The 18,021-nt window shown below is 39.4% G+C and overlaps 1 protein-coding gene across 7 annotated transcripts in view; it reads right to left on the reverse strand.

The window, feature by feature from the left end:
• The window catches only part of BCAT1 (branched chain amino acid transaminase 1), a 133,461-nt gene that overhangs the window by 21,181 nt on the left and 94,259 nt on the right, over nt 1-18,021 (reverse strand). For 4 of the 7 annotated variants that reach the window (XM_063672525.1, XM_054443143.2, XM_063672523.1 and 1 more), the window contains 4 exons: nt 17,433-17,596; nt 9,396-9,538; nt 3,826-3,911; nt 54-194 (listed from right to left, as the gene is read on the reverse strand). In XM_063672525.1, the coding sequence (XP_063528595.1) occupies nt 54-194; nt 3,826-3,911; nt 9,396-9,538; nt 17,433-17,596 (534 nt within the window). The remainder of the gene's footprint in view (nt 1-53; nt 195-3,825; nt 3,912-9,395; nt 9,539-17,432; nt 17,597-18,021) is intronic. The other 3 variants (XM_063672526.1, XM_063672524.1, XM_063672527.1) reach the window with 1 other exon arrangement.

Here is an 18,021-nt window from a genome sequence, read left to right on the forward strand (position 1 = left end):
ATGTAATTTAATGTGATTGGAAATGATAGGAAATGAGGAAATACTTGTCGTACCTCGCCTTTGTACAGTATATCAGAAACTGGGCAAACAACACAGGCTGTACCAGAGCCAAACATCTCTCTCACTCTGTTCCCTTCCAGGGCTGTTGTCAAGTCATCCATGGTGAGGTATCTCTCTGACACCTTAAATTCACCCTGTGTGGAATATAAAAAATAGCAAGTATATTTTAAAGGGAAAGGCGTGCAGAACAATTGCAATACTTACTGTTCTGCTTAACATTCTGATTGCACCTAGACAAGGTCATAATCATCCTTCAAGGGAAAGCTGGAAGGGACACACCATCTTATTGCTGAACCCATTGAGGTGTTAAGTAACCTACTTCAAGGTCACAGATTTATATATGAGATTATCAGAATATAAAATATAAGATTATCACCACAAGACACATGGTATACTTTAACATATGCCTTCTTTTTTGCCTTCTTGTTAACTTGTATAAAGTCTCACAAAATTGATGCATCCCAAATGCTGCTTGATGAGTGCTCCATGTTAACAGTGTCTTAGGCTGGGCGTGGTGGCTCATGCCTGTAATCTCTGCATTTGGGGAGGCTGAGGCAGGCAGATTACTCGAGGTCAGGAGTTTGAGACCAGCCTGGCCAACCTGGTAAAACCCTGTCTCTACTAAAAATACAAAAATTAGCCAGGCGTGGTGGCGGGTGCCTGTAATCCCAGCTACTCAGGAGGCTGAGGCAGGAGAATCGCTTGAACCCAGGAGGCAGAGGTTGCAGTGAACCAAGATCACGTCACTGCAGTCCAGCCTGGGTGACAGAGTGAGACTCTGTCTCCAAAAACAAAACAAAACAAAAAAATCAGTGTCTTAAAACCTACTTTACCATAAAGGAGAACAATATATTATATAATATTAATAATTATACCTATCATTTATCAAGCACCCGTTATTATGCCAAGTTCTGTAATTTTAAGGGTGAGTACTATCATCCCCATTTTACAGATGAGGCAACTAAGGTTCAAGGAGGTTGAAGGGCATCTCCAGGGCCACAAAGGAAGTAAATGACAGAAACTCAATTTGAACCCAGGTCTGATCTGATTGGCTCCAAAATTGGTACTCTTTCTACCTTTGTCTCTTTTTTTTTTTTTTTTTTTTTTGAGACAGGGTCTTGCCCTGTCACCCAGGCTGGAATGCAGTGGCATAATCTTGGCTCACTGCAGCCTCGACCTCCCAGGCCCAAGTGATCCTCCTGTCTCAGTCTCCTGAGCAACTGGGACTACAGGTGTATGCTGCCATGCCCAACTAGGATTTGTATTTTATATTTTATTTTATAGAGATGGGGGTCTCCCTATGTTGCCCAGGCTGGGCTCATGTGATCCTCCCACCACAGTCTCCCAAAGTGCCAAAGTGCTGGGATTATAGTTGTGAGCCACTGTGCACGGCTTACCTATGTCTTTTACGGAATAAAGAACAGACTGAGTTCAAATATCTGAAATACTCATTATTTTTAAACATTGAATGTATATTTGGACTTTATTTGAGAAATTGTATTGTATGTATTTTTTTTTCCTAATATGACTAACAGTTGACTTTACAGTGACAATTCTCTTCCTTCTCTTTCAGTATCACATTCGGTTGATTTTCATCATGGAATTAGTGGTATAACCTCATTGACTTCTGCCAAAGTGTTTGAATATATTCTTTGCTCAAGGATAGGAAATGGGAAAAAGATCCTTTTAAGCTATCTGTTTAAACTATCTGTTTAATTCTCGTTCTTTTACCTCAATGGTTCAAGTTCAAAGTTTGTCAACAAGTTATTTGAAAAAAGGGCAACAAAAGTAGAGAGGTTTAAAAAAATAAGATGAGTATTTTTTTTAATTTATAAACCCACAAGAGATAAAAATGGAAATCAAAGCTCTTGGCAATTTTCAAAATGTTTTGAACATATTCAAAATATTTGAATATTTAAAAGAAGAACTCATGCTGTAAGTAGATTTGGAAGAGCAGGAAAATACATCTGCAATAGAAATATGGCTCTTTGAAAGTTTCAATTACTCTCAGTCTACAATTGCAATTATGTTGTTCAAAGGTAAATGAACTGCAGAAAATCAGGCAAATTAATTGAAAACAAGCTGAGTTCTGTGTCCTGAAAAAGAAAAGAAAAGAAAACTCTTTTGTAAATAAGCAGAATTGTTTTTACTCTGCTCACCCTTACTTATCTTTGGACAATTTCCCCTATCTGGCAAGTAGTGGTGACCCGCTACATGCCTCATGGCATTTCACGTCTCATGTTTTAAAATAGCTTTTAAAATAAATTACAGCTATGAAGTCAAGAAAAAATTTCCTCCATAATAACCTATTTTTCATGCTAGCAAATCATTAGTGTGGGAAAGTATTTCCACTTGCAACTTGTCATCAAACCTTCTGTACTTGGTTGATATTTTTCTTTAATAAAACAAAAATTACTGAGCTTCAAAAATATCTTTCCAATTGCAAACATATTTAGGACAGGGCAAGCTGTTTGAAATTATACCAACAGTTTGTAAATGTCATGCCCAATGTGCCAGCCAGCATGCAGCAGTTGGGTCTTGTCTACTTCAGGGTTTTGTAGAATTATTTATAGCACATTTCATCTATTTTCAAAGTCTTTTCCAGAGAAACCATGCTAGTATGCTCCTAGATAACGTGTGTGTTTCTAAACATTTGTCCTATTACTACTAGTACTCTTTGACCACAGTAAGCTCAAAGCCTTTTCATGTTCTTTGGAGACCATTTTAACACCTGGGTCAAAAGTTCCATCCAAGAACCTTTACCAGACACCCAATTCATTCAATAACTTGTCTTGAATATGTCATTTCCAAAACCAAACCTTTTTAAATTTTATTTTATTTATTTATTTATTTACTTTTAGAGACACGGTCTCACCCTGTATTCAGGCTGTAGTGCAGTGGCTTGATCATAGCTCACTGCGACCTTGACCTCCTGATCTTACGCCATCCTCCCACCTCAGCCCCGCAAAGTATCTGGGACTACAGGCATGTACCACCATGTTCAGCTAATTTTTTTGATTTTTTTGTAGATTCGGGGTCTCACTATGTTGCCCAGGCTGGTCTCGAATTCCTGGGCTCAAGTGATCCTCCTGCCTTGGCCTCCCAAAGTGCTAGAATTATAGGCATGAACCACTGCACCCGGTCCAACAAATTGTTTAATATGCTTGCCTCTGTCAAACGAATTTGAAAGTCTACTGAAAACAACTTTACATTTGCTTGCATGTTCTGATTTTAAAATAGGCATGTATATGAATTTTGGAGGATGGGGGGTAGGACAGAGAGAAAAAGAAGGCAGTCAAACCAATAATGTTATATTAGTAAACATTTATATGTCAGTGAAATTATTTCATTTCTATGGCAAGCATGGTTACACTGGTATAAATAAAGGAAAGGAAGAAGTATCACTGCCATCTGGAAGCAACACAGACTTGGGAAGTTAAGGGCTGGCTGGACGGAAGCACATCAAGTATGAACCAGACAAAAGTTGGTGGGAGATACCTGGTAGACTGAGACTACTATTAGAATACTTCTCCACTACGACATCTTGCTAAACTGGTTTCTCTCTGCTCTTGCTATCAACAATACTTATTTTAATAGTCTTGCCAAGAAAGGCCTTCTAGAAGAATACTTTTCATTCATGTTAGAATTTAAAGATTAGATAACATTGGTTGGAATCACAGGATATTATTTCAATACTAGGCTGGGCTTATTTTGATTATTTTTTATTTCAGGCTTACAAAAGTTGTTCATATCAAAGGCACCCACCCACTGATGTGCCAGGTCCAGAATGCACTGCCTTGTCACTCCTGGAAGAATGATGCCATCTAGCGGAGGAGTTGCCAGTTCTTCTTCTGTCAATCAGAAATTGGGACATTTTCAAACTTTCACTACATCAGGCATGCCTTATTACCAATAGCCATTTTTTAAAAAAATCATCACAATTTTGCTAGTAACAAACATAAAGAAAATTTTACTGTTCTGCATGGTCAAATTTCCCAAATCAGTTCACACTTCAGGTAGACCCTTATTAAAAAAAAGAAGGAAGGAAGGAAGGAAGGAAGGAAGGAAGGTAGGAAGGAAGGAAGGAAGGAAGAAAGAGAAAGAAAGAAAGAAGGGAGGAAGGGAGGAAGGGGGGAAAGAAGGAAGAGAAAGAAAGAAAGAAAGAAAGAAAGAAAGAAAGAAAGAAAGAAAGAAAGAAAGGAAAGAAAGAAGAAAGAAAGAAAGAAAGAAAAAGAAAGAAAGAAAGAAAGAAAGAAAGAAAGAAAGAAAGAAAGAAAGAAAGAAAGAAAGAAAAAGAAAGAAAGAGAGGAAGGGAGGAAGGGAGGAAGGGGAGAAGGAAGGAAGGAAGGAAAGAAGGAAGGAAGGGAAGTTATCTAATCATCTTCAGTTTACCCTTAACCAGAAAAATAATGAGATGGTTTTCCACCAACAAACAGTAAGAGTTATTGCATGGTCTTAAGAGGAATATTCTGAAGTGGAAATTTACCTTAGCAGATGAAAGGTAGTTACTAATTAGAATAATGTAGATAGGATCTTACTCAGAAAAACTGGTCATTACCAAACCTTCTAAGAAAGCTATGGAGGAGGCTATCCCCAAGAAGTGTGCGCGCCTACTCAGGCTGGTCACTGCTTCCACGCTGCCCTTGGAGAGTCTCATTTTTTTTTTTTTTAGGTTACCCAGGCTGGAGTGCAGTGGCACCATCTCAGCTCACTGCAACCTCTGCCTCCCAGGATCAAGTGATTCTCCTGCCTCAGCCTCCTGAGTAGCTGGGATTACAGGTACGCGCCACCATGCCTGGCTAATTTTTGTATTTTTAATAGAGACGGGGTTTCACCATGTTGGTCAGGCTGGTCTCGAACTCCTGACCTCAGATGATCTGCCCACCTCGGCCTCCCAAAGTGCTGAGATTACAGACGTGAGCCATCGCGCCCAGCCTGAGAGTCTATCTTTAGTGATTTTCAAACCTGGTGGAGCATCAGCAACAAGTATGGAGATGCTGCCTTTGCCCTCTGAGATTCAAATGTAATGGGCTTATCAGAGTGAGCTCAAGCATGTATACGGTTAAAAAAGAAGACATTCAAGAAACAAAACTCCAAAGCTGAGCTACTGCTCTACTCTGAGATGACTGCAGACATCACTAACTACTGTGAGGTCTAGTAGGACAATTGTTCACAGGCATCATGCGTGATCCATCAGCTGCACAAGCTCTCTTTACAGTACCCTCTGGCACTCAGCATCTCCCTTTCCTCCCCACCTCTGACACCCAGGAATCTGAATCTAGTGAGTCCTGACACTGAGGCCACCACCCTCTCCCTCAATACATGGTGGTTCTAGGCTCACCCACTCCACTGGGGTTACATCAGACATGCCCAACAATCAAGCTCTATCTGGAATACCAAACTCTATCTTCATCCTTCTATCCTCAAAACTGGGCATTGTGCCTAGCCCAGAGTGTATATAATAAATGTTTTTGAGTAAAAAATAAATGAATAAGTTATCTTTGCTAGGATACAGCAGTATGGCTTTTTTGAATTTTGTTTCTGAAAATCATCTGCTGAAAATTGCTTTCTGGAAAGGAGAAAATTTGTTCTTGGCAATGTTCTTAGGGCTACTCTTTGTCATGTTTAGAAGTGTTGATGATCCCAAAATAAACATGTGTTTTGCAAGAGCTAGCCAACTAGATACATAAATGTATGGATCTATTTGTGTGTGTATATATATGTACGCACACACACACACTTCCAGTGCCCCCGAACCGGACCTTTCCTAAAGCTTGCTGAGCCCTGAGACTATATGAAGTTAAATGAAAACAGCAGCCCCGCATGTGCAAGTGCTGTTTTGTGAAACATATTTAACACCCAGAACTGTAACCACTAGCCTGAGGTCAAGGAACAGAACATCTGCTTCTCTGGTTGCCAGACAGAGATGATGACATGACAACATTTGGGTGAGAAATATTCATTTTCCTCTGCAACCACAAACATACTTACAAGAGCCAGAAATCACTCCAGATTGCCCAACATGAGGAAAACAGAACCTACAAATGCAGCTTGTTTTTGACAAAGAAATCATTTTTAGGAGATGAGGAATTTAGAAGCAATAACAGCAGGATTCATCTGTGACTTCCCAAAGTCAAACACTAATGGAAAACAGGAATGTAGGTCTGCGTAAGTGCCCTAAACACCATCAGCACAATTAGCCATTTATTCTACAAATACATATTGAGTGCTGTTTACCGTTTTAAGCTCTATGAATACAGCAGTGAACAAAACTGACATATCTCCCTGCTTACTTTCTAATAGACACATGTAAACATTTATTGTGTTGGTAGTATGTTAGACTACACAGGGAGAAATAAAGAAGGAAAAGCAATGGAGAATGCTGGAATGCTGGGAAGAAATGGGAAAGGGAGTTTATGATTTTGATTAAGAGCTCAAGGAAAGCCAGACTGAGAATGGGATTTGTAAGCAAAGATTTGGAGGATGTCAAAGAGCAAGCGGTGCAGACATCTGAGGAAGAGTGCTCCAAGTCAAGTGCGTATACACGCCTGACGTGTCCGAAGAGACTCGTGATGTGGCCTGAGCAAAACCGAGACTCACTGCCATGGTTGTTTTCCCAAAGTGACTGTGAACTCAACCATAAGGGCTGGGTCTTATTTTTCAGGGTATCTCCAGGGTCCAGGATATGATACAATGCTTTGTTCAAATGGTGAATAGCAAGTGTATGGGTTAAATTACTCATCAACAGAGTGATGATGTGTGATCTTACCACCATGGGTGCTGTTACTGAAATCAAAACTCCCATGAGGTACAAGCTGAGTGCCACACATAGTGACTGTGCACAGCACTGTGCTTTTAACACACACTATCCACCACCGCATCCACCTTCCTGCACCAGCCATCTCAACCAACAGGAGCAGCGTGTGCGGGCGCTCATGAAAAGACGGCAGGCTATTACCGAAAGAACTCTGTTTACACCTCCTATCGGTAACGTTTGTGAAAATCAGTATTGTGCTGATTTTCAACTCGTTTGTTCATTGTATTTTCCTAAAATCATATGATATAAATCAAAGTTACTTCAGAATTGCATATCTTTTTTTTTAGCCCAAAGGTTTTTCCTAACATTCTAATTTACTTCAAATATTTTTTCTATTTCCTTTCTCCTTATTCTGAATTTTATTTGTTCTGTTAGATGAACATCCCCAAAGTGAAAGAGTATATTAAAACTAAAGTTATCCCAGGCAATCATAATCTGAATAGTAACTAACATTCTTAAGGTCTTGTATATTTTGCAAGAGGCAGAAGACAAATTCACTCATTTCTATTCTGACCTTTAAAAGCCGTGGTGGAAATGTTTCATGATTATTGTTTGGATAAAGAACAATTTTCCACCAGGACAGTTTCTGGTGTTTCTGGTTAAATCATGTAGCTCTGATTCAGAGTGTACTTAAATTCTGACATCTCCCATCCATAAAAATAATGATGGGGCCACCTCTGAATGATGTAACTGTTTTTGTTTTGAGCTGTGTGGTTTTTTGGTGGAGTCTGGGGTGGGGGTAAGAGCAGGCAGATGGGAAGAAGGGTTGAATCAGCCTATTATCTTCTAAGTGCAGAGGTCAACACTGGCTACAATCTTCCAAGCGTAGCTTTTGTTATATGTCACATATAGTAACTCAAATTCATAAATCATAAATATTCCTGTATACATTTTATTTTCAAACAGTGCCAAGTACAAACAGGGGGAATGGAAGGATGAGAATGATCTGTATCTGGTGTTTCATATGCCAAGGATTACCAATGGCCAAGCCCAGGACAAGGCGTACTCACCATATCTTCTGTTTATTCTACATCTGACTGCAGTGTAAGACTCATCTTGTTAGTCTCTGCAACTAACACTAAAATTAGTACTTAGCTCTGAATTCAGCCACATCTAAATTACCATTTTCCTCTTTCTGTAGCCAAATAACATTAGAGCAAGAGAGGCTACTGTAGCTACTTTCAAATATAAATTGCATTTTAAAAAATTTAACTGAAACTACTAACACTGAGACTTCATAAGCATTTGGAAACATCATTTATATTTCTAGTCTCTATAATTACTACTGTGAAATGAACAACCTAAGAATGTAAATAAGTCTAAAAATATGTTTCTAAATTTGGTATGATTATCAAAATTCTAATAGAAATAAATGCCTGTTTTTCTCCCACCGTTGGCCATTTAATTCAATATCATACACATTGCCAACACTTCACTGAACCCCTATGGTCTCTGCCAACTAGTAAAAAAAAAAAAAAAAGAAAAACAAAAAACAGCAAAGAAAAGTAATGAGTAGTCAGGATATTAAAGATAATAGAGAAATATTGATATCTATAGTGGATATATGAAATTGTCTTGAATGAACCAGGATCTAGATACAATCCCAAGATACATTGATTTGTCTTTTAAAATGGTGCTCTTTAATCAAATTGAGTTCTAGAGTAAATTTGGAGAGATTGTGATACATTTTCAAAATATGTAGAAAGGGCAACAATTGTTAAAAGAATTACAGCCAGAGAGTACACAAAATCCTTCCAGTAGAATCAGTACACTGCATTTATTACTATAGCATTTTATATATGGAATATGGTGAATGACCATATTCTGATCTGAGACCTGATCTGAGACCTATCTCCCAATGCAAGGTGTTCAGATAGGAAAATCACTGGGGAACTGCAGAAGGGATAAGGAAGCAAATCTTCCAATCATGGTAACTTAAATCCCTTAATGTGACATCTCAGTATCTCAATAATCAGTACATCTAGAGCCAAAAAAACAAAAAAACGAAAAACAAAAAACCTCTAGAGCTTCTTTAAATCGAAACTCGGCCGGGTGCAGTGGCTCACACCTGTAATCCCAGCAGTTAGGGAGTGCCAAGGCCGGTGGATCACCTGAGGTCAGGAGTTCAAGACCAGCCTGACCAACATAGTGAAACCCTATCTCTACTAAAAAAATATATAAAAATTAGCTAGGCGTGGTGGCAGGCTCCTGCAATCCCAGCTACTCAGGAGGCTGAGGCAGGAGAATTGCTTGAACCAGGGTGCACTGAGCTGAGATCACACCATTGCACTGCAGCCTGGGCGACATAGTGAGACTCCACCTCTTAAAAAAAAAAAAAAAAAGAAAGAAAAGAAAAAGAAAAAAAAGAAACTTGTGTCTATTTGGGCAGCAAAAGCACAGTAGTCCTTACTTAGCCTTTGGAACTGTGCTACTTCCTCCCTTGTACTAAGTTTCTTGTCTTGTCTGGTCCTGTTGAAAATGACTGAGAAATGCACACAGTGAAATCTGAGTGGATTACCTCCATCTTCATTTATCCAGTAAAGAAAAAGATTCATAGTTCCCACTTCAGTGATCTGATGGTCCTCTCCATAGAGCCACAGGACCTGCTGACACCCATTATCTACTGCTTCACACTGGGCAAAAAGAGATGAACCGTAATTCCTTTAAGAAAGAGAAAATACACAGGTTACAAACATACTTCATCCCCACTCCCTCATCGTCTACCCTCTGATAGCCTCAAGCTCTTAATTCACATGTGGACGTAGGGAAGGTATTATGTTCTTAATATATATACACTCTCTAGTCAACTGCATAACATTAAAGGAAAACTCATTAGAAAATCTAAGTGATTTAACTGCATTCATCAGCGAGAGAACAACGTGAAACCTTGAAATTTTAACTTGAAATGTAATGATAAAAGAACACAGGTAAATAGCCAAGTTAATGAGAACAGTTAAAAGTTACTGAATATGTTTCCACACACCAAGTAATTTTACATTAATTATTTCATTTAAATCTCACACCAATACTATGGGGTAGACACTATCATTATTTCCATTGTTCAGATGAGAAACTAAGGTTTAGAAAAGTAACTTCTGTTAAGTTGCAGTAGAAGAGCAGCAAGTGTGAGCACTCTTATCTAACACCTTTTAATGTATCCAAGGAATACATAGTGCCCAATGTCTAAATTCCCCTAAAAGATAGGACAAATGTTAAAAGTCTCGATGTTGACCAAAAAGTATTTCAAAAGCCTATTTTTCTCAGCCTGCACCATTCATCTCAGATTATTTAAAATGAAAGGAACACAGCACATTTTCCTGGAATGACAATTTAGTGTTATAATACTTTTAAGGTATCATCTTTTATCTAAACTTATATGGGAAAATTATGGAGTATATTATAAAATAGGGATGAATATTTTAGACAAAACATGAGAATCCTCAGATAAATGTGACGACTGCTTGCCTCCCTACACCCCTGGTTGTATAACTCACTAAGTCTGAGAAGTACTGCCATAAGACAGTCAGGGGTCGGGAATAAACTCTAGACCTCCTGTTGCACCATGAAATCCCCAGAAATACACAGAAACAAACAATTAAAAACAACTAAAACGACTACAAATGTAGTAATGTGAAACTCCTACATTACATTACATTAATGTAATCTACCACAAAATATCTGTTTAGGTCTCTTACACTCTTTTACATCTGGGTAAAATTACAATTTGTACTGTTGTCTAAATAAAAGTTGAGCATGAGGCCAGGCGCGGTGGCTCATGTCTGTAATCCCAGCACTTTGGTGGCCCGAGATGGGCGGATCACTGAGGTCAGGAGTTTGAGACCAGCCTGGCCAACATGGTGAAACCATGTCTCTACTGAAAATACAAGAATTAGCTGGGTGTGGTGGTGGGTGCCTATAATCTCAGCTGCTAGGGAGGCTGAGGGAGGAGAATCATTTTAACCCGGGAGGCAAAGGTTGCAGTGAGCCAAGACTGTACCACTGCACTCCAGCCTGGGTGATACAGTGAGACTCTGTCTCAAAAAAAATAAAAAATTAAACATTAGAACCACATGTTAGTGTATATCTACTGTTTTCATCTGCACTATATTCCATACTCTTATAAAAACATAGTCTTTCTACAGAGCTATGTCATTCTGCTTAGATTGATAATAGCATCTTGCCCTACCACAACTGATGACAATATAGCATCTTGCCCTGCTGCAGCTGAATTAAAGGGTGGGCATACAACCTAAGATAGTCACGATTCCTTGTTTGGGTGCATTCACTCATTTTAATGTCTATAACCTGAAATACAGGCATTTTCTCCCTTCTGGGGTTGCTTACTTGGTAAGCTGTAAACCTGGGGTCGGCTGTGTCCACGATCCACACTTCACAGAAGAAAGCATCTGAAGTGGGAGAGCCCTAGGCCAACATGGATCCAGAAGCTCTGACCAGAGGTAGAGGAAGAAGGGAAGAAAAAGGGGGATGTGCAAAGGACACAAGAAACTTGGAAATAATTGCTTTAGCCCCTAGCAAGTCCACTGCTAGCATCCTAGTTTCATAAGCCCTTGTCTGCTTAAGATCATTTCGAGGCCAGGCACAGTGGCTGACGCCTGTAATCCCAGCACTTTGGGAGGCCGAGGTGGGCAGATCACCTGAGGTTGGGAGTTTGAGACCATCCTGACCAACATGGAGAAACCCCGTCTCTACTAAAAATACCAAAAAAATTAGCCGGGAGTGGTGGCCCATGCCTGTAATCCCAGCTACTCTGGAGGGTGAGGCAGGAGAATCACTTGAACTCGGGAGGCAGAGGTTGCAATGAGCCGAGATTGTGCCATTGCACTCCAGCCTGGGCAACAAGAGCGAAATTCCGTCTCAAAAAAATAAATAAATAAACAAATAATTTCGAGTTGGTTTTCTGACTTGCAACTGAAAGAATATTGACTAATAGCTGGAATATTCCAGTAAGCTGTGGAAAATAGACATCATACTATGGTGATGGCAACCGGAGCATGATGAGATTGACTCACACCAAGGTAATGTTAAGAGTCCTTAAAAGGGCTCCTCGTCGTGGCTCACGCCTGTAATCCCAGCACTTTGGGAGGCTGAGGTGGGTGGATCACGAGGTCAGGAGATCGAGACCACCCTGGCTAACATAGTGAAACCTTGTCTCTACTAAAAATATAAAAAATTAGCCGGGCGTGGTGGCGGGTGCCTGTAGTCCCAGCTACTTGGGAGGCTGAGGCAGGAGAATGGTGTGAACCCCAGAGGCAGAGCTTGCAGTGAGCGGAGATGGCACCACTGCACTCCAGTCTGAGTGACAGAGTGAGACTCCGTCTCAAAAAAAAAAAAAAAAAAAAAGAGTCCTTAAAAGGGCCAGGCGCAGTGGCTCATACCTGTAATTTCAGCACTTTGGGAGGCCGAGGTGGGCGGAATACTTGAGGTCAGGAGTTCGAAACCAGCCTGGCCAACATGGTGAAACCCTGTCTCTACCAAAAATATAAAAAATTAGCTGGGTTTGGTGGACCACGCCTGTAATCCCAGCTACTTGGGAGGCTGAGGCAGGAGCACCACTCGCACCAGGGAAGCGGAGATTGCAGTGAGCTGAGACCGTGCCACTGCACTCCAGCCTAGGAGACAGAGTGAGACTCTGTCCCCTCCCAGGAAAAAAAAAAAAAAAAAAAAGAACCATTAAAAGACCCTTAAAACATATATTTCTAAATACAGATGACAAAATATAAATTCTTGGTCAGGGTGGAGATGAAGCAAGTCTGGTATACAGATAGGAAGCTATTAAAAAAAATAAAATAAAAATTAAAAAGACGAAGACAACGGATAGGAAGCTATTGTTTAATGACCATAAAAAGTCAAATAATAACTGATATTATATATCAGTTAGTAACTGATAGTAAATAGATAGTAACTGATAGTAACTGATAGTAAATAGATAACTTAGTTAAATTATAAAAGCTTTTTAATAATGAGTATAAACCAGATTGCAGGGGATGTCCGGTAGAAAGACCATGGGTTTGTCATTAACAGACCTGGGGACAGCTCTTGCATTTCTACTATTTGGTATATGTGAACTTCAGCAAGTTAGTCCTTATTTTTGCCTTATTTAATTCATCTGGCAAATAAAAATATCTGCTTTATATATCTCATTGGGTTGCTTGGAAAAAATAAATAATAACAATAGAAGCCAAAAAATGAGTTACATGAGACTGTTACATCCTAATGAAATTAAGTTTTTTAAAAAATAACTATTTCGGTGGGGTGTGATGGCTCATGCCTGTAATCCCAGTGACTCAGGAGACTGAGGCAGGAGGATGACTTGAGGCCAGAAGTTCCAGACCAGCCTGGGCAACACAGCGAGACTGCATCTCTAAAAACTAATAATAATAACTATTTTACTTGAATTTTTTCTCATTCGTAGACACAACTACGAAGTAGTGAAGTAGTGAAGTTTTACCATATCTGAAAATAAATTATTTTTTCATAGGCAAAATGCCCTTTAGACTGTATTAAAAAACACATAGAGAATTCTTACAGGATGAATATTTAGCCTTTCAAAGAAGCTTCTAAATACAAATGCATACACATTTCTGAAAGCGTAGCTGAATTAAAACCACAGCTCCTTGGCTTCATGAAGCACTGGGCGAGGAAAGAGGATTAAAGACAGTGACTATTTCAATGCACTGGAAAGAAAAGCGTTTTTTATGTTTAAGTTTTGATTGATTGATTGATGTATTATTATATTCTGTAGATGGTCTTTATTCCCCCAAACAAGTTTTAATTTTCTCAGAGTTATCTCACAGGTGTAAGCTATATTATTAATGTCCACAGGATAACTGATATCATGGTAATACAGCTGGGTTCCTGCCCATTTGCTGCCAATATTCATAAGAGAAACATGTTCTTGGAGGAAACAGAAAAATGAAAAAGTAAGAAAGCTGTTGACATAGAAACATTTCAATATGGTTTTAAATAGAATAGATATCCGGGAGAATAGACATATTAAATACATCCCTCCAAAAGAATAAATTATATTATGTAAAATTTAACTGATTTCTTCTAAGATAAAGAGAGTCCAGGAAATGAAATGAGAAAGTGAGAAAACCTCACAACATCAGTGACTGTGAGAGCTTACTACAGGTTGAGGATCCCTAATTCAAAACTTTGAAATGCTCTAAAATCTGAAACTTTTTCGGTGCCAACATGATGCTCAATTTGGATTCTGAATTTTTTGGATTAGGGATGCTCAAAGAGAAATACTCCAAAATTTGAAATCCAAAACACATCTGGTCCCAAGCATTTCAGATAAGAGATGGGCAACCCATACCTGCCAGACTGGGTACTAAGTACTTAACCACATTATTTCATTGAGTCATTTAAAAACAACCCTAGACTTTACTGTTCTTTGGAAGACTTGGAGAGAGGATTCAGTTGTAAAGGATCTCACAGATAGTTAAGTGTGTAACTCCCAGACACCTGACTCCTAAATCCAAGCTTTTAACCATTAGGTTATCATACTGCATTTGCTGAGAGCTTTCTATATGCCAAGTACTGTCCTAGGCAATTTCTATTATCTCACTCAATCTGTGCAAGGTATTAGTGCCTCGACTTTATAAATGAGGAAACTGATACATAGAGCAGTTAAGTAACATGCCCAAGGCAATTAGGTTGGTTTGCTTTTAAAGACTTCAGGCTTTTTCAGAGCAGTTTTAGGTTCCCACCAAAACTGAAAGAAAAGTACAAAGATTTCCCATATCCCCTTCTCCCCATCCAAATGAATAGTTTCTACCATCACCAATGCCTCACACCAGAGTGGTTCATTTGCTGCAATGAATGAACCACATTGACATACCATTATCACCTGAAGTCTAGAGTTTTCATTAGTGTTCATTCCTGGTGTACATTCTATGGGTTTGGACAAATCTATAATGACATTTACGCACCATTATGACAGTTAGGTTTTTAAGCCAAGTCTTTCTGACTTCAAAGCTTGTACTCTTAAATGCAGAATCAGAATGCAAGGAAAAAAGAAAAAACTAAGACAGAGAGAAAATTTGTGTGTGTGTGTGTGTGTGTGTGTGTGTGCAAGTGTGCTTGCGCAAGAGAGAGAGAAAAAGAGAGAAGGAGAGAGAGAACAACAGAAAGCCTTATTCCTCCCAAATTAACTAAGGAATCACCTGGAACTAAAGATGTTTCTACAGTGCAAGACCTTTCTCTAGCTCAGTGCTTCTCAAGCTTGGCTGCATGCTAAAGAATCCTGATGCTCAGTCTCTGCCCTAGACCAAATAAAGCAGAATCTCTGGAGGAAGGAACCAGGCATCAGTATTTGGTAACACTCCCAGGTGATCTTAATTTGTAACCAAGGTGAGGCCCATTATACTGGGCCTCTCCTTTAGCTGTGTGCAACTGTATTACTTTTCTCACTTGTGTATATTTAGAAATAGAATGATAATGCTACCTCCAAACCTTCAAAATAGTGGCATAATCTCAGAATTTAAAAAAAAAATGCTTCTCTCTTTTCCTCAGATTCACTTAGAAAGCAGAAAGTTCTTGAGCTTATGAGACTCAATAGTTATTTAATAATACCAGTTGACTACAGGTGTCATAAAAATGCTCAAGGGTAACTGTTGACTTAATTAGGTTTACAGATGTAATAATACACAAAACTAAAGTTGACTCCAAATGTCTTTGCCAACTCAACAGGATAATACTAAATGAGGAATATTTTGTTCCCCTTGTACTTCTCCAGTCAGAAGCATAGGAGGAGACAGCCCTAGAACTTTCTGGACGTGACAGGCGTATAGGTTAAATGCCCATCCCTTTGGTTACCACCTTCCCTCTTGCCATTTTTAATTCATGAGTTCAACACTTTCTTCTCTGGTCTCTTCCTTTCCTAAGAGATTTCAAGTCAATTTCCATTGATCAAAGTCCACCTGAGCCTAAAGAATCAAATATTTTTTATAATAGATTTTGGTTTTTTAGAGCACTTTTAGATTCACAGAGAAATTGAGCAAAAAGTAACAGAATTCCCCTATTATACCCCTTCCCGACTACCCTCTCAGTTTTTCTTATTATTATCATCTTGCATTAGTGTGGTCCACAAGTCCATAGTTTACATTAGGGTTCACTCTGTGTTGTACTGAAAACATTAATTTTTAACTGGCCTACAGTGATCATGTATCCTGCGATAATGCATTAAATCACCATTTACAAAATAAATTACAACCTGCCCAAATACCGGTTAATAAAGTTTGCCCTGCAATTTCTGTGTCCCCATGTTATCTTTTTCCTAGACAGGTGGGGGAGCTAGAAAGCAATATTTTAAAAAGGGAAACTTTTCCTTATTACTTCTCATCAAGACTGTTTATTTACTCTCTATATATGATATATATATGGTATGCAGTGGTACATAGGCACATGCTCTGCAAAGAAGTTTGAACCAGTAAAAAAAAGAAATCAAGAGTCAACAAAAGGAGTTTTCCACCTGGCTAGCCTAGGACACAGGAAGGTGTGCTCTAAGCCAGAAGGAGAATAGACTTCCTAGTTTTAATGCACTCCATTTGGATTTCTCTACCCATTGAGGGAATGCAGTTGCTAAAGTTGCCAGTGGGGATGACTTTTATAACCGTTCTTTTTTAATTTGGGTAGGTGAGGGGAGAAAAGAAAAAGGAAATACAGCAAGACTACAGAAGGGTCAAAGCCAGTGGTCATTGCCTCTAATACCCCAGCAGCACGTCATGTGACTCTCCCCTGCCTCCTGAACCTAAATGTCCTACCAGGGCCCACAAGACTGCCATGGAGTCACCTTGTAGGAGAGCTGCTGCCCTGGGTATGCGAACAGCACCATTTGATACATGCAAAGCAAGAACCCATGCTGCTTAATCCAGTTATTTTCATTCACCCATAGGGGCATTCCCAACTCATGGCCAAGTCCACCCCCGAAATCGTCCAACACTTTTCAAATGCTCTTTTATTTCCTGCCAGCTACATATGGCCTATGAGACTGGCCTGACAGAGCCAAAGCAGGGCTGTCCCGCAGCCAGTTGGCAGCAGGTGTGGCCACAATCTGTGGCAATGAAGACAGCACTTCAGTGAAGCGGGCACCTTCCCCAGACACGACTCCCTGGAGCCAACTGAGAGCCTGGGTCCCAGGACCAGATGCTCTTTAATGCCAGCCATCAGCCTGCAGCCAGAGACCAGTGCCCAGGGGAAGTTTATCCAAAGCACTGATGTGATGTTTGTTTCAGTTTCTTACTTCAGTTCTTGCCTAGATATCATATCCAGTGTTTCTCCCTTACAAAGGGCCATGGGCTCTCCTTTAAACTAGCACATCTAAAAGCGAGGGCGCTGAATTCATACCGCGTTTATATAGGAAAAGCTACTATAGCTGGCTTGCTGAAAGATTAAACTGAAAATTAACCATGAAACACAATGAGCATTAAAGTTTGAAAAGTATTATATGTGTTCATACTGAAGTGAAATGGCACTAACTAAATGGTCATGAAGGGGTCTTTCCTTTAGACAGAGACACAGATTTACTTACCCTCCCATCTTGCAGTCCCCAGTTCCACCTTTCCAGGCTCTTACATACTTGGGATTGGCCCACAAGGACACTGGATTAAAGGTTCCACTTGAAAAATAAGGTCCCACTGGGCTCAAGAGTACAAAGAGCAGGGCTTTGGTAGGCTTCTTGACTCCAAGAGAAGGCTGCAACAAAGTAGAAGTACATACAACCGTAAATTAAAATGTGGACACCAGTCTTAAAGTCTAGAATAGACATATATCTGTCTCCCAGAAAAAGCCACCGAATGACAGGAGCTATCACCATACTTTTAAAATTGAGTTACACAAAGCCTAATGGTTTTTAAGAAGGAAATCCTGAGAACGGAGCACATACATTTCATTTTGCTTTGTTTTCTGAGTTGTTATGATTTTAGCAAAAAAGCTAGATTTGTCCATTTTTGTGTGTTAGTAGGGTTTTGGAGGAGAGATATATTTCTAACAACTATATATATAACATCTTTCAAGGTTGTTTGATTGGGAATTGAGAAAGGGGAGAACCCAGACATGGTTTTAGTCTTTGGGGGATAAAATATAATATTTACTTCTCTAACTCATCCTTCTGTTTCATA

The sequence above is a fragment of the Pongo pygmaeus genome, chromosome 10 (assembly GCF_028885625.2).
Source record: "Pongo pygmaeus isolate AG05252 chromosome 10, NHGRI_mPonPyg2-v2.0_pri, whole genome shotgun sequence".
NCBI classification, from domain to species: domain Eukaryota; kingdom Metazoa; phylum Chordata; class Mammalia; order Primates; family Hominidae; genus Pongo; species Pongo pygmaeus.